This window comes from Oryctolagus cuniculus, chromosome 17 (assembly GCF_964237555.1).
Source record: "Oryctolagus cuniculus chromosome 17, mOryCun1.1, whole genome shotgun sequence".
In the NCBI taxonomy this organism is placed as follows: Eukaryota; Metazoa; Chordata; class Mammalia; order Lagomorpha; family Leporidae; genus Oryctolagus; species Oryctolagus cuniculus.
In genome coordinates, this window is record NC_091448.1 from 17,591,794 (window position 1) to 17,616,736 (window position 24,943).

The 24,943-nt window shown below is 42.7% G+C and overlaps 1 protein-coding gene and 1 pseudogene across 5 annotated transcripts in view; both read left to right on the forward strand.

Moving 5' to 3' along the window:
- NSF (N-ethylmaleimide sensitive factor, vesicle fusing ATPase) overlaps positions 1–24,943 on the forward strand; it is a 179,903-nt gene that overhangs the window by 69,659 nt on the left and 85,301 nt on the right. For all 5 annotated transcript variants that reach the window (XM_008271641.4, XM_002719197.5, XM_070060567.1 and 2 more), the window contains exon 9: positions 24,410–24,609. In XM_008271641.4, the coding sequence (XP_008269863.3) occupies positions 24,410–24,609 (200 nt within the window). The remainder of the gene's footprint in view (positions 1–24,409; positions 24,610–24,943) is intronic.
- Positions 20,074–20,147, forward strand: LOC127484580 (small nucleolar RNA U3; annotated as a pseudogene).

Consider the following 24,943-nt stretch of genomic DNA (forward strand, 5'->3'; position numbering starts at 1 on the left):
ATGTTCTTTTGCTCAACACTTTCCCTGTGTTACTAACTTCTCTATGCTGGTGTTTCTGCTTTTCTGGCTGCTGCCTGAGAACTCTGTCTTCCTCCATGACTTTCTTCAGGTAGCCAGGTGTGACTGATGAGCTTAGAGAGAAAGAGGTAGGGAAAACTCACTTAACTGAGTTTCAAATTCTTTTCGGTCTTACTTCCTTTATTCAGCTACAGCAGGTGGACCAGAGGTGATACCAAATGATATAGAACTCAGCTGTTCAAAATTGGGATTTCTCTTGTAAGTAGTAATGACTTCAGGTAGGATAATGTGTCAACATCAGAGAGAAGGATGATTAATTTATTGCCACCTTCAAAATATTAAACCCCTTTTCCCTAGTTATCCAAATTTTTCCAAGTTATCTAAAATATTTTTTAATTACATGAGTTGAGCATATTTTGGAATAATTCTATTTTTAGTAACCCATAAAAGTGTTTGGAAAAAGAGCATTTGGAAGGACAGATAGAGTGAAGGACATTGTTGAAATTCATTACTTTTGTTATCTTTGTCAGAAACTATGTTTTAAGTTTATTTTCATTTTATTTAAAAGGCAAAGAGACAGACAGATCTTCCATGCACAGGTTCATTCCCCAGATGCCAGCAAGAGTTGAGGCTGTGCCAGGCTATTCAGGAACCCAGAACTCAATCCTGGTCTTCCACATGGGTGGCAGGAACCCAGCTGTTTGAACCTTCACCTATGATTTGCCAGGGTGCCCATCAGCAGGAAGCTGGAATTGGAACCAGAGCTGGCCCTGAAGCCGGGCACTCTGATGTGGAATGCAGGTGTCCCGAGGAGTATCTTAGCTGTTGTACCAAGTGTCCATCCCTCTGAAATGCTGTTTTTCTTCTCTTGCTACTGAACTCTGCCTTCTTCTCTCACCTGTGCTGTCAAGGTCTACAATTGTCTTGAGAGGATTGGCATCCATTTTGTGTTATCAAATATTCTCTGAATTTCTATGGATAAAGTTAAAAGCAGACTATATAAGTAGAGATGTAAATGCATTAAGGTAGAGGCTGGCTTTGTGGCATAGCAGGTAAGGCCACTGCCTGCAATGTGAGCACTCCATATGGACACTAGTTTGTGTACTAGCTGCTCCACTTCCAATCCAGCTCCCTACTAGTGTGTCTGGGAGAGCAGCAACAGATGGCCTAAGTGCTAAGTCCCCTGCTACCCACGTGGAAGACCTGAAAGAAGCTCCTCTGTTTGACCTGACCCAGCTCTGACCATTGCAACCATTTGGGGAGTGAACCAGCAGGTGGAAGACCTCTCACTGTCTGTCTCCTCTGTCTGTAACTCTGATTTTAAAATAAATAAATAAATAAATCTATAAATTTATAAAGAAAATAAATGCATTAAGGTCATTGTATTTGAGTCAAAATCACAACATGTTAGAATAGGGAACCTTAGAAATGATGTTGTCTAGCATTCCCCAAATTTACCTATTAAGATTCCAAGAAACACCAGTCTGAGAAATGGTGGTCTTCTACATGGCATTCTTATTTTATGGAAGAGTAAGCAGCTTATTTAGACTAAAGACACAAATAGGAGGCAGAGTCCATGTTGCCTTACTCCCAGGCCGGTACCATTTAGGCTTTGTGATTCAGGGCACTTTCAATGATTTGATTGATTTTACAACTTTTTTTTTTTTTTAAAGAAAGATTTATTTATTTATTTGAAAGACAGAGTTACGGACAGAGAAGGAGAGACACAGAGATAACTTCCATACACTGGTTCACTTTCCAAAGGGCCACAACGGCCAGAGTTGGGCCAGGCTGAAATCAGGAGCCAGGAGCTTCTTCTGCGTCTCCCACACAGGTGCAGAAGCCCAAGCACTTGGGCCATCTTCCACTGCTTTCCCAGGTGCATTAGCAAGGAGCTAGATTGGAAGTGGAGCAGCCAGGACTTGGACCGGCACCCGTATGGGATGCTGATACTGTAGGCTGCAACTTAACACAATGCACCACAGTGCCAGCCCAAGATTTCACAGCTTTGATAAAAAGCCATACTTCCTGTTTTCCAGAGTAAGCTTCACTGTCTTCTGGAGTTTGAGTTTCAGAAAGCCTCACACTGCCTTTAGGTCACTTCAGACTCCCTAAACAGCCTGTAGGGGCTGGAGGGATCCTAAGGAAAATACCTGTTTTTAAACTTATCATCTCTCTAGCTTTTATAGAGCCCCTTAGATCCTTATTTATGCCATTACTATTATTATTTTAATTGTAGAAATGCCTGTTCATTGTAAAAAATTTCAAAAATATAAATGACTAAAGAAAAGAATAAGACAGTCATTCAATATTTTTAAAAAATAAAAAATACTGTTCATATTCTGGAGCATATCATTCTGCTTATTTTTGCTATGTACATGTACATATATATGCTATGTTTGTGTGTGCATGTGTGAGTACACACACACATATAATGAAAAAGTGGTTTGTTGGTTTGTAACCTGTTTCCCCCTTACTCAGTACCATAAGAGTTTTTCTTATTCTATAACATCCTTTTTCAGCCAGTGCTGTGGCATAGCAGGTAAAGCTACCGCCTGCAGTGCTGGCATCCCATATGGGTGCTGGTTCGAGTCCCAGCTTCTCCACTTCCAATCCAGCTATTTGCTGTGGCCTAGGAAAGCAGTAGAAAATGGCCCAAGTCCTTGGGCCCCTGCACCCGCGTGGGAGACCCAGAAGTTGTTCCTGGCTCCTGGCTTCAGATCAGCGCAGCTCTGGCCATTGTGGCCATCTGGGGAGTGAACCAGCAGATGGAAGACCTCTCTCTGTCTCTCTCTCTGCCTCTGCCTCTCTGTAACTGAGCCTTTCAAATGAATAAATAAATCTTTAAAAAATCCTTTTTCATAGAGTGGTAATACCATAGTTTATTTAACTGATCCTCTTCAGTTAGACATGTAAATTGTGCTCAGTATTTCTCTGTAATATACTATATATAACAAATACCTATACTAAATATTTTTGCACAACCGTATTTCTTAGGTTAGATTCCTGACAGTGAGATTGCTGAATCAAAGAGCATTCACAAGTGTAAATGTTTTTGCCATGTACTGCAAATATAGGCTACTTTGTAAAAAGTCAAAATATTATATAAGCAGTCACTAAGTACATATTCTGGAAGAGTGATAGAAGTGTAAGGAACATAATGACTTCATGGGAGATTGGTGGACAAGGTGTAAAGAGACTTGGAGCCTAGTTTTAGATTTGTGATTGACTGGCTATATGAGTTTGAGTATCACTTTCCTCAATAGTAAAAAGGGAAAAATAGGCTAGCAACAGAAATTTTTCTGCAAAAGCCATAACAGGAATGCCTCCTTGTTCCAGTGGAATTGATTGTGTACACAGCTCTGGCAGGGAAGATGCCATGCAAGCCCTGTTTCAGCTTCGTTGTCTCTGGAAGATCTTTCATACATACATCCTCCCATTGCACTAATCATTTTCCTCTTTGGCTTCTTAAAGCCCCTTTAAAATTTTGTTTCTATATAGTTCTATTTTAATTTTTAACATTGAGCTACGTGTAATGGAGGCCATCTTATTCATCTACTGAAAAAACTTTGCTTAATATAAGTCTTGGTAAACATGTAAAGAAGTTGAGAGTGACACCTTGGCCTCCATGTCCCCAGCACGTAAAAGCCAAGAGCCCAGCTTTCTCCTGTTAAACACTGTTTTTCCTTGCTCTGAAAAGCCTCCTGTCTTACTCCATTTTCTGTTACTGTAATAGAATACTTGAGACCAGGGGCCAGCATTGTGGCATAGCGGATAAAAGCTCCACCTGCAACGGTGGCATTCCCGTATGGACTCCAGTTCCTGTCCCAGCTGCTGTACTTCTGATCCAGCTCCCTGTTAATGGCCCAAGTGAAGATCTCCCTCCCTCTCTCTTTTTCTCTCCCTCCCTGTCTCTAACTTTGGCTTTCAAATAAATAAATAAATCTTAAAAATAAAGAAAGAAAAGCAAAAGCTCAAAATGGAGTTACTGCTGCCAAAGCATAGGCATATTAACTTAAAAAAAAAAAAAAAAAAAAAAAAAAAAAAAAAAAACTTGAGACTACGTAGTTTGTAAAGGAAAGAAGTGTAGGTACTCATGGTTCTGGAGGCTGAAGTCCAGGGTCAGGCAGCTGCATCTGACCAGAGTCTTGTGCTGCGATGACGTGGTGGAGAAGCAGAAGGGGAAGTGGGCATGTGTAAGAACCGGCCTTCCTTTAGGACGACCTGTCCTGGTGGTTACAGATCCAGTTCAACAAGAGTGGGAATCATTCAGTGTTCCAGGATTCAACCCAGTCCCGCCAGCAAGCTATTAACCTCTCTTAATGGCCTTATCACCCCTGCGAGGCTCTACCACCTTCCTATTTCAGCATGAATTTCAGAGAGCAGTCCATACGCAAGCCATAACACCATGTTTCTTGAGTTTGGTGGTGGCAGTGGGTGTCCTAAAACATCTCCTTTCTCTTCTGATGCCTCTTCTACTCAGTAACATAGTGATTCACAGTCTTTGGTGTGTATCAGAATTTTTGATGCTTTAAAAAATAAAAATTTCCATGTTCTGCCTCAGGAGTACTGACTCTGAGTACCAGGCAGAGTTGAGACCCCGGGCCATGAGTAGCCGCACTGTCCCTGGGGTTTCAGTTTCATCAAAGTGTTGTTCAGGTTCCAGGTCCTCCACCTACCACGAGTCTCCACGGGGAAGCCACTTCACCACTGCAGGCCTCAGTGCCTCTTCTCTAACAGGAGGGATGGGTGGGTATTAACTGCATACCCCATAAGAGTGCCCGGGTTCCATTCCTGGCTCCAGCCTCCTGCCAGTGCAGACCCTGGGAGGCAGAGATCATGGCTCAGGTAGCTGGGTTCCTCCACCCACTTGGGAAACCTGGAATGCACCCCTAGCACCAAGCTTCAGGCCCTGACTAACCCCAGTTGTTTTGCATATTGAAGAAATGAACCACCAGATGGGAGACTTCTCTCTCCCTCCTTTTTATCCCCCACCTCTTAAATTAACTGATTTTTCAAAAGAGGATAATAATAATACCTATCTGATAGAGTTTTTGTAAGTCATAAGAGAACTTAGTTCAGTATTTCCTGTGTCTGTAGCTCCTGCATTGATCTATAATTTCGTGGGCCCAGTATACATTTATTACTTATTTCTTCTTCATATATAACATATATATATATATACACATATATAAATTTATATTTTTTCGACTTTGAGAGGTTATAAGCTCACTGTTGTAAGCTGAAAAACCTAAGAAGCAAAAAACTGAAAGCTCATCCATAATTACAAGCGACGTACGTTTGGATGTGCCTACATTTTTAGTCCTGTATGTGTGTACATATGGATGTAACTGAGGGTACGTTTTTTACCAGGTTGAGCTCTGATAGAATGTATGCATCTTGCTTTCTGACATATCATAAGTGTTTACCAGTGTCAAGTCCCAAACCCTTGAGTATCATAACTAAGCATATACTACCAATGAATCAAAGATACCTTTCTTTATTTTTCATAAGGACAAAAATATCTTTTTTTTTTTTTTTTTTTTTTTTTTTGACAGGCAGAGTGGTCACTGAGAGAGACAGAAAGGTCTTCCTTTACCATTGGTTCACCCCCTAATGGTTGCTGCGGCCGGCGCGGTGCGCCGGTGCACAGTACTGATCCAAAGCCAGGAGCCAGGTGCTTCTCCCAGTCTCCTATGCAGGTGCAGGGCCCAAGGATTTGGACCATCCTCCACTGCATTCCTGGGCCACAGCAGAGAGCTGGACTGGAAGAGGGGCAACCGGGACAGAATCCAGTGCCCCAACTGGGACTAGAACCTGGTGTGCTGGCGCCGCAGGCAGAGGATTAGTCTATAGAGCCGCGGCGCCGGCAGGACAAAAATATCTTAAAGACAAAATGAAAACAGACCTCAGGAGATAGTAACAAATTTACAATTAAGTACTAAGCTCATTTAATGCCTGATTTAAAAGTGAGACACAGAGCAATAGAGTAAGCATAATGCTTTTTAAACAGTTCAATATCAGATCTGCACTAATAAGATATTAGAAGTGATGTTTCCATTTAATTTTTTAACAGTGTCTTCCTATAATATAACTAAAAGAAATGACATGTGTATCAATGATTATGATCAGATTATAAACACAGACATATCTGTGTACCTCTCTTCCTTTACCCTTCTTTTTTCTTAAAGGTTGTCTTTCATTTTATTTGAAAGACAGGGAGACAGACTTAGATCTTCCATCCACTAGCTCACTCTTCACATGTTCAAAATAGTGCTGGGCCAGGCCACAGCCAGAATTCAGGGACTCAATCCAGGTCTCCCACATGGGTGACAGGAACCCAAGTATTTGAGTCATCATATTTTAACTCACAGGGTGTGCATTAGCCAGAAGCTGGATCAAATAAGGAGCTAGGACTTGAACCCTTGGACTCCAGTATGGGATGTAGACGTCCCAGACAGTGTCCTAACTGTTATGCCAAATGGCCAACCTCCCTTATGCTTCTTTCTTAGCAACAGCTGTCCTTAACAACCCAGTAGGTGTTGATATTTGTGGCTCAGAGGTGGTTTATTTATTTATAATTTATTTATTTGAAAGAGTGACAGAGAAGGAGAGTCAGAGAAAGAGATTTTCTGTGCAGTGGTTCACTCCCCAGATGGCTGCAACAGCCAAGGTTGAGCCAGGCCAAAGCCCAGAACTCTATCCAGGTCTCCCTGGATATGTGGGTGGCGTGGACCCAAGTATGTATGCCGTCATCTGCTGCTGCTCAGGAGCATTAGCAGGAAACCAGATCAGAGGCAGTACAGCCAGAACTTGAACGGTCACTGCAGCATTGGAAACGGGTGTCTCAAGTGGTAGTTTAACCTGCTGCACCACAATGCTGGTCTCTTGGAGGTGGTTTAGCAATGCCTTTTTGAGGTCAGCATTGTGGCATAGTGGTTTGAGTCCTGGCTACTCCGCTTCTGATCCAGCTCCCTGCTAATGGCTTTGGAAAAGCAACAGAGGATGATTCAAGTGTTTGGGCCCCTGCCACCCACATAGAAGACTTGAATGAAGTTCCTGGCTCCTGTCTCAGTCTGGCCCAGCCACTGCAGCCATCTAGGGAGTCAGCCAGTAGGTGGAAGATCTCTTGCTTGCTTTGTCTTTTCCTCTCTCTCTATAACTCTGACTTTCAAAATTAATAAATCTTAAAAAACAAAAATAAAACTGCATATTCTAAGATGCTGCTTTCTTACTAATTTTAATGAAAATAATTTACTAGTTGGTGATTCAGTAGCTCTATTTTTATCATATGTTGTTACCTCTAAAAATCTTTATGCTGTGAAATAAAGACTTAAAACACATGTATTGTACCCAAAAGAAAGGCACCTACAGGACTGTGGTTAGTTTGAAACTGTCATCTAAAAGGAAGATGCTAGCAAGAAAGCTTCTCTTTGACTTTCTCTTCCCTTCTCCACCGGCTCAGGGAATAAGTACAGAAGCGTGTGTGTCTGCAGAATGTGGGATAACAAGTCATTCCCAGAAAAGAAGCTTCCCTAGGAACTAACAAGAGGACATGTATAAAGGATCATTTTACTGTTGCTATTTTGAATGTACTCGGAGCACATCTCAGCACTGGGGGCTTGCATATATATAGAGTGATGAATAGATAATCTGAATTTATCTAACTATAAGTGCACTATCATGAGATTTTATCTGCATTTCCTTTCTGTTCCTACCTCCTTACCACATAATGAGTAAACAATATATAGCTCAAACAGATAAAGTTTGACAGTTCCATTCTAGACAGCCATCCTGAGAATTGACATAAAAGTATTTAAAAAATGTTTTATTTTACAAAGACTAGATGTTTCAAATGTCTACTGTGTAGCAATAACTTTGAATAAATTGTATATATAACAAAGGCTATAATCTGAAATTATATTCTTTTTTTAAAGATTTTATTTATTTACTTGAAAGGCAGAGTTACAGAGAGGCAGAGGCAGAGAGAGAGAGGTCTTCCATCCACTGGTTCAGTCCCCAGATGACTGCAATGGCCAGAGCTGAGCTGATCAGAGCCAGGAGCCAGGAGCTTCTTCTGGGTCTCCCATGCAGCTACCAGGGCCCAAGCATTTGGGCTGTCTTCCACTGCTTTTCCAGGCCATAGCAGAGAGCTGGATTGGAAGCAGAACAGCTGGGACTTGAACCGGTGCCCATATATGTGCCAGTGCTGCAGGTGGCAGGTTTCCCTGCTATGCCACAGTGCTGGCCCCTGAAATTATCTTTTAGATATGAACATTATGGCCAAGAACTTTCCCTTCTCACTGCGTCTCGTCGTCAGTCCAGTAGAAGAGAATCAACATTCTAAAACATTGCTTTCACAAGTCTTAAGAATTTTTCAGGCATACAAAAAAAGTATATAAAACAGTTTAGTTCATTGCCTCTTCTTTTTATCAGACTAGCAACCTCCAAAATCTGGACAGCAGAGTGTAAAATTGGGACGCTTTTGTCCATTGTGTATAATACATGCACAACAGAGTAAGATAAAATGCACTGACACATAAGATAAGGTAATTTTGCCTAACTGCAAACACACTGGCATAGAAATCTTTCTTCTTTCTTACACTTTCTTCTTCTTACCCTTCCTCAATCTTCATGTACCTATCTGTACTGCTAAAGGAGGAGGTTTAATATTTCTGTTTCCAAAAGATGGTATTTCATGAGCATTTATTAATTTCTTTGATTTACAAATTTAGTGATCATTGTTATGTTAGTATTTTTGTATCTTCAGATGCTTCCATTGTCTTCCATAAGAGTTCTTTAAAAAAAAAAAAAAAAGATTTACAGAGAGAGAGAGGGGCATTCCATCTGCTGGTTCACTCAAATGGCCATAATAGCTGGGGCTGAGCCAGACCAAAGTCAGGAGCCAGGAGTCTCTTCCAGGTCTCCCACATGGCTGCAGGGGTCCGAGAGTTTGGGTCATCCTCTGTGCTTTCCAGGCACTTTAGCATAGAGCTGGATCAGAAGTCAGTCAGGTCTCAAAACTGGCACCCGTATTGAATGCCAGTACTACAGGCAGCACCTTAACCCACTATGCCACAGTGCTAGCCCCCTGTAAGAATTCCTACTGAAATGAATTCTTGAAATGCTCAAAACTTTGTTATTATTAAATATTTTTTCTATCTCACAAATCATAATCTCTTCTCAGTCACCTTTATTTTCTAGGTTACTGCTGCCGTATTTTCTTCTTTTTTTCCTTTGCTTTGCATGCATTTGTCAAATCTGTTATTGAATACTCTTAATTTTTTTCTGCCTTTTTCTTTAAATTATTCATTCATTCATTCATTTTATTTGAGAGACAGAAATCTTCCATCTACTGGTTTACTCCCCAAATGCCTACAACAGCCAGGGCTGGGCCAGGCTAGACCCAGGAGCCCAGAACTCAATTCAGGTCTCCCATGTGGGTGGCAGCAACCCAAGTAACATGAGCAATCACATGCTGCTTCCTGGGGTACACATTAGCAGGAAGCTAGATCAGAAGGGGAGGACCCAGGACAGGAGCCAGCATATGCGTCAGCATGGGATAGAGGGATTTCAAGCAGTATCCTAACTGTTGTGCTTTCCTTTCTTTCTTTTTCACAGCTTCAGTAAATTAAACGTGAGTTATAGCAATGTTCTCTTTATTATCTTCCTAGCCTTCAGTCTCCTTCCTTCCTGCCCTACAGGATATTTCCTCAAAGCTCACTCTGGTTCTGTCAGAGAATGCTGAAGGCATTGTAGAACCTGAGCCTTTCAGGGGATCATAGGCCATCTAGTTCATTGTCGTCTGTTTGAATCTTCTCTACATTTTTGCCAAGTAACTTCTACCAAGTTCCTTAGACTAAGCTTGAATTCCTCTGCTGACAGGAAACTCACTGAACAACCATGGGCTTAAGCTGAGTCTTCCTTATGATAAGTGAAATGTATACCTCACAGCTTTCGCCACAAGTTCTAGTTCTTGCTCTGAGACCACACAGAGCAAAAGTAACCCTACTACCTTGTGGAAGCCCTTTAGGTATGGGAGGAAATCTGTCCTGTCCAGACCACACCTCTCCAGATCATCATTTCTCTAAGCTAAATTGCCCAGCGTGGTTGGATCCTCCAGTCGATCATTTTGGGACTTGACTTTTAGCCCTTTACCACCCAATTCATGTTTCTCTGGGTTTTAACAATTGTTTGTGTGCACCTTAAGTTACACAACCCAGAACTGAGTGGAGTGCTGTGAGCGTGGTCCCTGCTGTAAAACAGACCAGAACCAGCCACTCTTGGTTCAGAACAGCAGTCTTCTGTTAATTCAGGCTGAAGTTAGATTAACACTTTTGACATCACATTCTATCTTGACTCATACTGAATTTACTGTTGAGTAAAAACCTCAAGTCATCTTTGACAAAGCCATGTCTTTCCTAGCTATACTCAAGTACAGAAAACTTAACATTTATTCTTGATAACTTTTATCCTATTAGGATAATTCTTTGCTCTTCTACAACTACAACTTGTCAAGAAATAAAAAAATGCATTCTCATCAGCTTATATTTTGATTGAGGCCACAGAAGCTCTTAGAAGGTGGCTTAGTAATGTATCGTTGGTAGCTCTGAAGGATGTTTCTCCAGGGTCCTTTGTCCTGCATTAGCGATACCTCAGGGGCTTGTTGAGTAGTTAGCTTCCTCAGCTCGCTGCAGACTTAATGAATTTGAATTGCCTAGAGTGATGCTTGGATGTCTGTGTTTTCACAGGTTCTGTTGAATGTTGGTGCATATTAAAGTTTGACGACTGTTGCTGTAAATATTGCAGAATTGAGCCCAGAGATGTCATCAGAGTTGGGTGGTACTAATTAAGGAGGCAGTTTCTGAGGGACAGGAGAAGATGAACTCTCGGAGTGAGCAGAGGGTGCAGATGTAGGAAGGAAGTGTCAGCTGTCTGCTAGAGAAGACAGGCCGTTCAGAGCACCAGGTGAAAGGAGTCTAAGGCTCAGAGGCAGAGGTGGCAAAGAAAGGAAAACTGTAAAATTCTGAAACCAGGCAGGATACATGCTGCCAAATGGCAGCAAGGCAGGACCTGCTGTGAAAGAAGCGCGATCTTTGTCATCAAGAATCCACGAAATACCGGGCAACACCCTTTGAGGGAGTGTAAGAGGGTGGGGGTGTCAGCAAGGATTAGTTTGCAGAGTTGCTCCATACATCTCATCTTTAATTCCAGGCTATCTAGTGAGAAGATCTATATATTAAAACTCAGTTGACTAATTTGGATATAGACCAGTCAGGTAGTAGACATCTCTCACATCTGTTCTTAGTGCTCATGGCATAGGCATTTTTCACTTTATCATAGCAAAACTCAAAGTGCTTTTGGCGTTTCAAAGTTGGTAGGGCAACAGCAAGTCTCTGCTAGACAAAGTGATACCCAGAGAATGGTGGATGATCCAGGACATGACTGTTCAAATGAGGTCACGAGTACTGGTCTTGGTCTTAAATATTTCCTTTTCTTAAAGATTTGCTAAGCGCACAAATAAGCAAATATAGGTGGTAACCCATTTTAAATACTGATTGACAGTCTGTGAAACAAAACACAATTCCTTTATTATGAATTGATAGACATTGTGCTCTAAGTCTTCATTGCATGGCTAGAAAAGACAATAATTATTTCTTAGAGTTAATCATCATACTGCACCATGAAGATGTTAAGTCAAACAAACTAAGAAAATACGACTCCAGTTCCAATGGAGAGTTTTTAAAAACGTGAGAAGAGAAGTTGAAATTATGAAAACTTTTAATTAAAAGATCAGATATTAGTATTGATTTGTGATTGTGTTTTCTACAAGTACATACACTATTTAAAATTAAACATTCAAATCTGGCTTGCACAATTGCAGAGACGCTTGCGAGACTTGTGGATCTGTCCTGACTTGCCATTTGTCTTTTGATAGCCTCCTCCTTTGGCAGAAGACAGATCTGTCTGTATTTGAACTAGAAGCCACTTGGGATTCCCCTTTAAACATCAGTCATCATTGAAAACCCACTATACACGTTTCTGTATAGATCATGTTACCTATAAAATGAATTAAACATTCCTACCCTGATGCTAATTTGGCAGAGATCACTTCCAGTTTATTATAATTGTGTTTATTCTTATGTAAAATTTGCTCTAGTTTTTTTTTTTTTTTTCTTTTTTTCCCCCCTTTTGAATACCTAAAAGTTGACAATTTTTCCTCAATGCAGCTTGCTTCTGATGACCTTTGGGGAAAACAAAGCAAATTCAGCACTTATAAAGTAGAAGGGCTTAGAAAATACAAATGTGTTTATTCCTTGTGTTGCAGAAGTAAGGCTGTGTTTTTATTGAGCCATTTAAAGAGAACAGATTATGATTAATTTATTAGATACAAATAGTTTTGTGTATCATTTTCATCATTGGGGCTGGATATGCCTATCATAGTGGATGCTTCCTATTCTGTTTGGTCTTTCAGATCAGAAATAACTTCAAGCTATTTGTAAAACTTTAAAGTCTCTTAAAGTTCTCCCACCAAAATTTATATGATTTTTAAAGATTTATTTATTTATTTGAAAGGCAGAGTTACACAGAGAGAAGAGAGAGGAGAGAGGAGAGAGGAGAGAGAGAGAGAGAGAGAGAGAGAGAGAGAGAGAGAGATGTCTTCCATCTATTGGTTCACTCCCCAGTTGGCTACAATAGCCAGAGCTGAGCCAGTCTGGAGCCAGGCGCTTCCTCCAGGTCTCCCACGCAGGTGCAGGGGCCCAAGAACCTGGGCCATATTCTACTGCTTTCCCAGGCCATAGCAGAGAGCTGGGTTGGAAGTGGAGCAGCCGGGTCTCAAACCGGCACCCATATGGGATGCCGGCACTGCAGGCCAAGGCATTAACCTATTGCACCACAGTGGTGGCCCCTATATGATTATAATCAATGGATATCAACACCTGCAGCTCAAACAATATCCATGTTTCATATGTTGTTGGAGTATTACTCATTCACCTAAGAGAATGATATCTCAGCACAGTAACATGAGAAAAAATATAATGCTATATCTACCTCAAACTCAGAAAGAAGAGATGGGCCATGACGAACTACCATTGGAAAATACACTGCTAGGAGAAGTACCCAGAACTAGCCCTGCTTCCTCCTAGAATCACGTCGTCTGGGCAAGTGCCAGCAGAGCCTGGTGTGTGCTCCCTGAAAGAGGGTAGCAGCATGTTTCTGACATCTGGCAGTTAGGGACCATGAGAGTGGTTACAGTTAGAGTGATAAGGTGAACAGTGGAGAAGAAACTCTTTTTAAGACAGAATACAGAGGAGAAAGGGTGGAGGAATGTGTCTGTGTAGAACTGGCTTGTATGGATGGGCTCTGTGTTGACCCTAAATGAGCTTGGAAAGCTTGAGAAATTGAATTGACTCTGCTGGACACATAAGTGGAGTAGGCAGAAAGGGCAGCTACAGCTTTGGAGAATCCTGACTTCCTGAAACACTAGGAAGATCCTTGTGAAACTGCTTTAGTCCAGTTCATTTACTGTGTTAATTTGGAGCTTACGGTTCATCAATGGAATGGGTACTATCATTTGCAAAGCTCAAGTGACAATAGTGTTAGATGAAATTTTAAGGGGCCAGGTGGTCACAGTTGTCAGTCCCAGAATGAGTTTGATAAGCAAAATAGTTATTTATTTTCAAGCGTTATGATTGCCTAACAGTGATCTCATCCTCATACAGTTAGGAGTCTGGTTTTTTAGTTCTTATCGGCAGCAGGGTGATAAAAACAAACTGATATTAATTACTAGTCAATACTTACGAGCTTTTACAATGTACCAGGCGGGTTATTAAGTACTTTATGAGTATTACGCTTTGTCTTCACGGGAACCTGAGATAGTTACCATCAGTATTTCTAGCCAGTATCTGAAGAACCAGGATTTTAATTCAGGCAAGCTGACTGCATAACTCCAACTTTTAACAGTGTTCATAAATTGAGTTTATTTAACACAAAAGACTGCCTTTTATTCTGAGATCATGTCTATTCTACATTTTACTATAAAAATGTATTTTCTCACATGAGATGGTGATGATGGTGATGATGGACAATGTCAGGTTTTCTTTTTTAAGAAATCTTTACCTTGGGGCCGATGCTGTGGCATAGAAGGTAAAGCCACCGCTTGCAGTGCCGGCATCCCATATGGGAGCCAGTTCAAGATCCAGTTGCTCCATTTCCAATCCAGCTCTCTGCTATGGCCTGGGGAAGCAGTGGAAGATGGCCCAAGTCCTTGGGCCCCTGTACCTGCATGGGAGACCTGGAAGAAGCTCCTGGCTCCTGGTTTCAGATTGGCACACCTCTGGCCGTTGCAGCCAATTGGGAGTGAACCAGCAGACAGAAGACGACCACCCCCCCACTCCTTCTCTCTCTCTCTGTGTAATTCTGACTTTCAAAGTAAATAAATAAATTTTTTTAAAAAAGAAATCTTTACCTTGCAAAATAAAAACTAAACAATGCAATGACAGCACTTACCTCTACATTTTTAAATTGCTTTACTAGTTTGTGAAATCTAAGTCTGACAACCACTGGTCAGAAGACTGGCACTCAGTAATTTTTCATATTCTCTAGAGCTTTCCCCCTGATTTCTTTCCTATTTCCTATTTTTTTTTTTAAATGGGACACTTCTACTTTGTGTTGTGAAAGTTTCTGCCAAGGGTTTTGCTAAGTTTTCCTGCTGCACTCTCAGCTTTCTCTCTCTCTCTCTCTCTCTCTCTCTCTCTCTTTTGTTTTATTTATTTACTTGAAAGTCAGAGTTACACAGAGAGAGAAGGAGAAGCAGAGAGAGAGAGAGAGAGGTCTTCTATCCGCTGGTTCACTCCCCAGATGGCCACAACCACTGGAGCTGGGCTGACCCGAAACCATTTTGTTACTATAACCAGAAGTCATGAATATATTTATGCTTCATCCGAATAAAAAGTGGGTGTTTTGTAGAAGATGATTAACAGGAGCAGTTAAATGCCTAGGCAAAGGAAATTAAGAGAAGAAATGTTTCAAAATAATATTTGATTATACTATTAGCCCACAATAGTTGTTACTTATATTAGTTACAGAGGGAAGGGAAAAGATGAGAATGAGTTAGAAATGAAGATTAAAGCCTCACATTTTTTGGAGAGTGAACGGGAAAGTGTTGAGAACAATCATGTGGTAGATTTTAACTGCACATTTTGGAAGGAAAAATTAGGTAATAGAGTTGAGCTACAAAAATGTTGACTTCAAATTTATTTGTTTACCTCATGATGCTAATCTTTGAAGACTCAGTTTTGAAAAAAACATGGTTAAAAAGTCAGGATTCTTGGGGCTGGGGCTGTGGTGCAGCAGGTAAAGCTGCTGCCTGCGATGCCACCACCCCATATGGGTACCAATTTGAGTCCCGGTTGCTCCACTTTCGATCCAGCTCCCTGCTAATGTACCTAAGAAAGCAGTGGAAGGTGGTCCAAGTGCTTGGGTCCCTACATCCATGTGGGAGACCCAGAAGTCCCTGGCTCCTGGCATTGGTCTGGCCCAGCTCTGTTGTCAGCGGTCATTTGGGGAGTGAACTAGTGGATGGAAGATTTTCTCTCTCTCTCTGCCTTTCAAGTAAATAAAAAATAAATCTAAAAAAAGGTCAGGATTCTTGTGTAACCTTAGATATATTTATGTAAATTTATATGGGACTGGCGTTGTAGCATAGTGGGTAAAGCCGCCACCTACTACACCAGCATCCCACATGGGGGCTGGTTCAAATTTGGCTGCTCCACTTTTTTTTTTTTTTTTTTTTTTTTTAGACAGGCAGAGTGGACAGTGAGAGAGACAGATAGAAAGGTCTTCCTTTCCCGTTGGTTCCCCATGGCCACTCCTGCCAGTGCGCTGCAGCCAGCACACCGCGCTGATCCGAAGCCAGGAGCCAGGTGCTTCTCCTGGTCTCCCATGTGGGTGCAGGGCCCAAAGACCTGGGCCATCCTCCACTGCACTCCCGCGCCACAGCAGAGAGCTCCCTGGAAGAGGAGCACCAAGACAGAATCCAGCACCCGAATCGGGACTAGAACCTGGGGTGCCAGCACCACAGGTGGAGGATTAGCCTATTGAGCCGCGGCGTCAGCCAGCTGCTCCACTTCTAACCCAGCTTCCTGCTAATGTGCCTGGGAAAGCAGTGTAAGATGGCCCAAGCGCTTGGGCCCCTGCACCCACATGGGAGACCCGGAAGAAGCTCCTGACTTTGGCCTGTTCCAGCCCCTGTCATTGTAATCATTTGAGGAGTAAAGCAGCCGATGGAAGATTTCTCTCATTCTCTGTCTCTCCCTCTCTCTGTAACTCTACCTTTCAAATAAATAAAAATCTTTTTAAAATATATATTTGGGGGCTGATGCTGTGGTGTAGTACGGTTAAGCATCTGCCTGCATTGCCGGCATCCCATGTGGGCACTTGTTCAACTCCCAGCTGCTCCACTTCGGATCCAACTCCCTGCTGAGGGCCTGGGGAAGCAGTAGAAGATGGCCCAAGTGCTTGGACCCTATAGCTTCATGGGAGACCGAAAGAAATTCCTGGCTCCTGGCTTCAGATCGGCCTAGCTCCAGCCGTTTCAGGCATTTGGGGAATGAACCAGTGGATGGAAGACCTCTCTCTCCATCTCTCCTTCTCTGTCTGTAACCCTGCCTCTTAAGTAAATAAATAAATCTTTAATATATGTATATGTATTTGTAGAATTTACTAAGATTTTACTTTTCCCCACACATTTTCACATTGCCAGTGTCTTCAATGCCTTCACCATGTTAGTCATCTCCTGACTCCTTTGCTAGCTGGCCTAGCTGTTGCCTCACACAGTTAATGGAGCCTGGTAGGTACAACCTCAGCGTTCTCACTTCTTCCCTTTGTCTGACTAATCTCAGAGTAAGCAGTCTCTCTACAGTCTGCCTCTCCAAATCCCTCCTCTGCGTTGCCTGAGTTCTTGAAGCTGTAATCTCCTATCCTGCTTACGCTACCTACTTAGCTTCCTTCTAAGTAACAGGAAGACACCTCAACACAAAATTCTCTGACCCTGCTCTAAAACCCTGTGGCCCAGATCAGCATGAACTTCCTGATTTTTTTTTAAGCCTGGTAGCCTCTTTTCAGGCCTTTTCTTCTATTTCTGCAGCACATATCTCTGTTACCACATTCCTCTGTTAAAATGTTACTTGGCTTCTCATGTGTCCAGAACAGGTATTCAAAAATATTGAACCGGGCCAGCGTTGTGGCTTACTTGGTTAATCCTCTGCCTGTGGCGCCGGCATCCCATATGGGTGCCGGGTTCTAGTACCGGTTGCTCCTCTTCCAGTCCAGCTCTCTGCTGTGGCCCAGGAGGGCAGTAGAGGATGGCCCAAGTACTTGGGCCCTGCACTTGCTTGGGAGACCAGGAAAAGCACCTGGCTTCTGGCTTCGGATCGGCGTAGCGCCAGCTGTGGCAGCCATTTGAGGGGTGTACCAACGGAAGGAAACCTTTCTGTCTCTCTCACTGTCTAACTCTATCTAATAAAAATTAAGTATATATATGTTATATATATTGAACCAGTAGTTCTGCTATCTTCTCTGAACTTTCAGTCTATGTTTTTAGTGAACATGAATCTCGAATACCTTGTAGCAGAAAACAGAGACGATTCCTCCTTTTCCCAGACTGACTCCTCTACCTCTTGCTCTCCTGGTGTATCTGAGGTCATCATTTTGTCATCTACCCTTTACTGTTCCCACTCCTCTGATTTCCGTTTGATCTCTGATCCTGTGACTCCTGCCCCTTTCAATTCCTGGTTTCTTACATGAGTATTTCAGTAGTATATTCAGAGATTTTTAATTTGGATTCTATGGATGGACCTCAGAGATTTAAGAACCTCCTTCAAATTGTATGTGGATTTTTGTACATGTGTATTTTTCTGGGGAGGTCCATTAGACTGTTCCATGTGGCCAGTGGAGAAACAGAATTAGAGATGACAATTTGAATCAGCTCCACTAATTTCTCCTTCTTCCATACCTGCCCCTTGCTGTTTGACTCACTTACCCAGGACACTGGTCTCTGAGCCAGGAGGAGATGTGTGAGGTGTTATGTAAAGTAAAGGAGCCATTCGTTGGTACGGGTTGGCCCAGACAGTGCAACAGCTGGAGATCAGACTCCCCCATGTTAGAGGCAGGCATTAATGTCCTGGAGAAGCTCAAGAGAAAGCTGGGGCTTCAGCAGGGGTTAGAGGTGTCTTCCTGAGGCCTCCAGACTCATTTGTTCATGTGTTTCCAGAGGACTTGGAGCAGTGTGAAGCATAACTGGCAAAAACCCACAGTCAGCTAGAGAATCAGTGTCCCCAGACAAAGTGTTAAGAACATTCCTCTCAGCTGGTGCCGCGGCTCACTAGGCTAATCCTCCACCTGCAGCGCCAGCACCGCGGGTTCTAGTCCCAGGCGGGGCACCGGATTCTGTCCCGATTGCTCCTCTTCCAGTCCAGCTCTCTGCTGTGGCCTGGGGAGGCAGTGGAGGATGGCCCAGGTCCTTGGGCCCTGCACCCGCATGGGAGACCAGGAGGAAGCACCTGGCTCCTGGCTTCGGATTGGCGCAGTGCCAGCCGTAGCAGCCATTTAGGGGGTGAACCAACAGAAGGAAGACCTTTCTCTCTGTCTCTCTCTCTCTTACCATCTAACTCTGCCTGTCAAAAAAAAAAAAAAAAAGGCAAAAACAAAAACAAAAAAAAAAAACATTGCTCTCACTCCTCTTCACTCTTTGCCTCTCTATTCTCTAGTCCTTCTACTCCATCCAGAGTGAGCTTTTTTTGGAAGATAAACTTACTAAAAGAATGACAAAGATTTCAAGGAAAACTTTTACAATGAATGAAGTCTGAGCACAGAACACACAGAGTCAGCTTTAACACTCTCACCCACCAGACAAGGTGAATACTCTTGGGCGTGCTGGCCCGGAACCTGCCCCTCATTCCAGGGACTGCTCCTTCCTCACCTCCGTGGCTCTGGCTACAGCAGGATGCTACAGGCTTGTTGAGAGAATAGCTCCCACGTTCCTACCAGTATGCCTTTGAGCACATGAGATCTCTCTCTCTTTCTCTCTTTTTTTTTTTTTTTTTTTTTTTTAAGATTTTGTTTGCTTGAAAGTCAGAGTTACAGAGAGGCTGAAGCAGAAGCAGAGGCAGAGGCAGAGAGAGAGAGAGGTCTCCCATCTGCTGGTTCACTCCCCAGATGGCCTCAGCTGCTGGAGCTGCACTGATCTGAAGCCAAGAGCCAGGAACTTCTTCTGAGTCTCCCATGCAGGTGCAGAGGCCTAAGGATTTGGGCCATCTTCTACTGCTTTCCCAGGCCATAGCAGAGAGCCAGATCAGAAGTGGAGCAGCCAGTACTCGAACCAGTGCCCTTACGGGATGCCGGCACTGCAGGTGGTGGCTTTACCCGCTGCACCACAGCGCCAGCCCCATGAGTCCTTTTCTTTAGGGTACCAACCATGAGCCTCCTCTTCTGCTTTCCAGACCCAAATTTCATGGTGCATGTTCCTCTACATCCATCTGTAATCTTTCTGCCATCACCCTGGTAGAATCAGTTTCTCTTGGGTAGATTCCCAAAAGCATTTCATACGTATCTCGGATGATATTTATTATAGATAAACTATTTTTATTTCTTTCCTACTAAGCCCAGAAATGCCCTGCGGGTAGGCACTGTCTTTTTCATGTTTGTATCCTAACACCTACATTTGTATCTCGTCTAAACAGGAGCTTAATATGCTTTTGTTGAATGGAATTAGTTTTTTTATGACTCATTTAAAATTAGAGACCAATGCTTATTTAATAAGTCAGAATAAGCTATAATAATAATTGTAATAACAAAGTCCTGTTTCTGCTGCTTACTCAAGTAACTGCTTCCTTTGTGGAAGTGGATTTTAAAATTATCTTCACATGTCAATGTATATTTTTGATGTGCTTACTTGAGATTCTAAAAGAATTATAATTCTGATGAACACTAGAGTTTCTATGATGTTCCTGTTGATGTGAAATATAGAACGTATTTTGTCATTTCAGAGATACAAAGACTGTACTTTCAGGGATCATTTCTATAGTTCGCTACTCAGATATAGTATATATATGTTTTGTGGATACTCATTTTATCTCTTTTTCTCTTAATCTTCATGGTAATAGTTTCTGAATTATTTATTTTATGAAATCTGAGCCAATTTAATTCAAAAGACATTAAATCAAGCATTTTCCATGAGCAAAATCTGTTGCAAAGTTAAAACTTGTATTTACATATCATTTGTTTTGCTAAATTTGCAAAAGTCTTGCTCACTGCAAGTGTGTGTGTTTTTTTTGTTTGTTTGTTTGGTTTTTTTTTTTTTTTTTTTTTTGGACAGGCAGAGTGGACAGTGAGAGAGAGACAGAGAGAAAGGTCTTCCTATTGCCATTGGTTCACCCTCCAATGGCCACCGCGGCTGGTGCGCTGTGGCCAGTGCACCGCGCTGATCCGATGGCAGGAGCCAGGTACTTATCCTGGTCTCCCATGGGGTGCAGGGCCCAAGTACTCAGGCCATCCTCCACTGCACTCCCTGGCCACAGCAAAGAGCTGGCCTGGAAGAGGGGCAACGGGGACAGAATCCAGCGCCCTGGCCGGGACTAGAACCCAGTGTGCCGGCGCCACAAGGCGGAGGATTAGCCTAGTGAGCCACAGCGCCGGCCTGCAAGTGTGTTTTTATGTATTTAAATTTTTTTTACTATGTAAGTCAGTACTGCTCCATAAATTAAGACCTTCAAGTAACTTTGAAGATAGTCTTCTTTCCCTCATGTTCTTTTTAAAGCAGTATAGGAAAGGAGACAATTTACTTGTTCATAACCTTCACTGAATACATGTTACGTGGTTGACATAATGCTGGATGTGTGAGTTCAAGTTGAATGAGACAGTAGTTGCACTTGAATAATACTCATTCTAGGGGAGAAGGTATTTCAACCAATAACTGCAATGTAAACTTGCAGAAGAGGAAGGAAGACTCCTTTGAGAACTAAGGCGGAGGTTGAAAATAGATGTGTCTGCTGATCAGTTTATAGAAAAGCAGAGCACTGAAGGAAGTTCATGCCTAATAAGCTTTTTTAAAATATGCATGCGAAGTTGATATCTAAATCATTTCTAGAATTAGTGGCATGGAGTAGCTCTTGAGAACAGTGGAGATCTGGATGATTAGTCAGGAAAATTAGAGATGAGCTAATAAAGATCAGCAAAGGGAGCAAACAATATTGAGAAACCAGTGTAAGTAGAACTGAAATAGGATGGCATGGAACTGTGGGCCTATCCATCAGCACAGTGGTGGGAGCTTCCTGTGGCCAGTGTTCAGGACTGATGAGATAGGTGTAACAAAAGTATAAGATAGCATTAAGAGTCCCTCAAGGAAAGTATAGCTTAATGTGGAAGCAAGTATGATTAAGAGGAAGTTGGAAAAAGTGGGAGCAAGTGAGGAAGTCGGGAAACTGGAGATGAAGACTTTGTAGGTACTCAGCAAATCTTCATTTTCTCCTTTCTCTATGCCTGTTTCACCACCACCATCTGCCTCTGCTGTGGCTTGTATACAAGTGAGCAGTTTCAAATCATGATGCTAGCAGTCGACTCAGAAAGGAAGATTAGGAGCCACATTCCAAAGTTCTTGTCCTGTGTGTCCTCAAGTTGTTGGTACTGACAGCAGTGATATTGGCCTCTAGGAGACGGTCAAGGCTTATCCCCTTAATTTCTGACCACTCATGCTTAAAGGATGTGTCTAGGGCTCAAGTCATTTCACTGGACCATGGTTCTTGGTTAAGATTCTAGGGCTGCAGTGGTTTCCCCCGAGTTCACCTTCTCTGTACAAGTTTAACCATAAGCAAAGATTTCATTACATTGAAGGATTTAAAAGGAAGTCTTTTTTTGTTTTGTTTTGTTTTAAGATTATTTTATTTATTTGAAAGGCAGAATTACAGAGAGGCAGAGGCAGACAGAGAGAGAGATCTTCCATCCGCTGGTTTACTTCCTAAATGGCCGCAGTGGCCCAAACTGAGCTGATCCAAAGCCAGGAACCAGGAGCTTCTTCCAGGTCTCCCATGCAGGTGCAGGGGCCCAAGCACTTTATCCTTCTTCCGCTGCTTTCCCAAGTCATCAGCAGGGAGCTGGATTGGAAGTGGAGCAGCCAGGACTCGAACAGGCACCCATATGGGATGTGCCACAGTACCGGCCCCGGAAGTTCTTTTCTTGACATAGAGATAGAAGTAAGGACCATGCTGGCAACCCATATGGCTTTCCTCCTCAGAATGTAAAGTTCTATTTGAGTTGGTTGTATCTTGTGATTTATTTTTACAGGAATTATCAAATACATTGTGTTTTTTTTTTTTTCCTAAAGATACACTTTGGGGGCCAGCGCTGTAGTGTAGCACGTAAAGCCACCGCCTGCAGTGCCAGCATTCGATATGGGAGCCGGTTCGAGTCCCGGCTGCTCCACTTCCAATCCAGCTCCCTGCTATGGCCTGGGAAAGCAGTAGAGGATGGCCCAAGTCCTTGGGCCCCTGCACCCATCAGGGAGACCCAGAAGAAGCTCCTGGCTCCTGGCTTTGGATCAGTGAGGCCCTGGCCATTATAGCAAATTGGGGAGTGAACCAGCAGATGGAAGACCTCTCTCTCTCTCTCTCTCTGCCTCTCCTCTCTCTGTGTAACTCTGACTTTGAAATAAATAAATAAATCTTTTTTTTTTTAAAGATACACTTTGGATGGTTTTCATTTCAAATAAAGACAAACCATTTTCCATGGAAACACATGATATACATTTTTAAAGTTTTTCTTTCCATTTTATTTGAAAGACAGAGACAGAGAGTGATCTTTCATCTTCTGGTTCGTTTCCCAAATGCCTGCCACAATCAAACCAGGGGAGGCTAAAACCAGGACTCAGAACTCAATCTGGGGCTGGCACTGTGACACAGTGGGACATCTGTGATGTCACCATCTCATTATGGGCACCAGTTAGCTCCTGGCTGCTCCACTTCCAATCCAGCTCCTTGCTAATGCACCTGAGAAAGCAGTGGAAGATGGCCCAAGTCCTTGCACCTATGTGGGAGACCTGGATGAAGCTCCTGGCTTTGGCCTGGGCCATCCCTGGTCATTGAGGCCATTTGGGGAATGAAAGAAGATAGAAGACCTCTCTCTGTGTCTCTACCTTTCTCTGTAACTCCATCTTTCAAGTAAATAAATAAATCTCAAAAAAAAAAAAAAAAGCCTCATTCCAGGTCTCCCACATGGGTAGTAGGGCCACTGCTGTCCCAGGTGTGCCTTAGCAGGATGGATCAGAAACAGAATAGCTAGCAGTCAAACCAGGCATTCCAATATGGGATGCAGGTGTCCCAAGAGCAACTTAACTGCTGTGCCAAACACCTGCCCAGAAACACATTGTTCATACTGCATCACTAAAGGTTTTTTTAACCCAGAGTTTTGAGTGTAACACTGCAGTCTAATAATCCATTATTCCACGGAGTGCTTCTTTGGATATAGTATTTAAAAATCAGAAATGAAAAAAAAAAAAAAAAAAAAGGGCCGGCGCCGTGGCTCAATAGGCTAATCCTCCACCTTGCGGCGCCGGCACACCGGGTTCTAGTCCCGGTCGGGGCGCCGGATTCTGTCCCGGTTGCCCCTCTTCCAGGCCAGCTCTCTGCTATGGCCAGGGAGTGCAGTGGAGGATGGCCCAGGTGCTTGGGCCCTGCACCCCATGGGAGACCAGGAAAAGCACCTGGCTCCTGGCTCCTGCTATCGGATCAGCACGGTGCGCCGGCTGCAGCGGCGGCCATTGGAGGGTGTACCAACGGCAAAGGAAGACCTTTGTCTCTCTCTCTCACTGTCCACTCTGCCTGTCAAAAAAAAAAAAAAAAAATCAGAAATGAGCCCTACATCTTAACGTGAAACTGCTAGAAAGGTGAAAATGAGAAGAAATGGAGCAAATGCCAGTGAAGAGTTGGCTAAAGAAATCCTGGGGAACCTGATTATTAGTCTTGCTGTTTTAGATTGCTAACTAGTAATGCTAATGCAACGAATACTACTCCCAAAACTTTTTCACCTGGGTCGCCCCAAAGAAGCATGTGCTTCACTTGGCATTAGTCACATGAAGCAGGACATTGAAGTTTATCCACATGGTGTGTGACATCCATCTGGATCCTTTGGATTCGTCTATACCCGTTCAATATAGACATGTTTGCCCTGTTTTCCAGTGCTTGAAAGTAGAGCTTTGTTTGTCATGGCATGTCAGTGTTAATATATGTAGATGGCATGTAGTAATGACTGCTTTTCCTAAAGTATATATAAAGAAGAAAGCTTTTCTTTACATGTCTTCCTTGGCTTTTAGCTCATGTAAGACTGTTTGCTTTTCCAGGTTGTAAGCATGTTAAAGGCATCCTGTTATATGGACCCCCAGGCTGTGGTAAGACCCTCTTGGCTCGACAGATTGGCAAGATGTTGAATGCAAGAGAGCCCAAAGTGGTCAACGGGCCAGAAATTCTTAACAAGTATGTGGGAGAGTCGGAGGCAAATATTCGTAAACTCTTTGCCGATGCTGAAGAGGAACAAAGGAGGGTAATGTGAATATTTTTTATTTTTTTATTTTTTGGGGGGGTAATGTGAATATAAGTATAATTTAGTAAAAGTTTTTATTACTTGTTTGATAAATGAAACATGAATTATTAGAGACAAACCTGTTATGGGGATCAATATTTTGAAACAACTTGCAGGTAAAATTTACTTAGTACATAGTTTATGTATGGTTCTGAACCAGGGCTTATGTAGATTTGTATGAAGTAAGCTGTTGTCATTATCCACGTATTCATAATACAGAGGTAGATGATCGTATAAGCCAAAATTTTTCAAAAACGGATCATGAAAATATTTGCAAGTGATGCTTTTGTTCCAC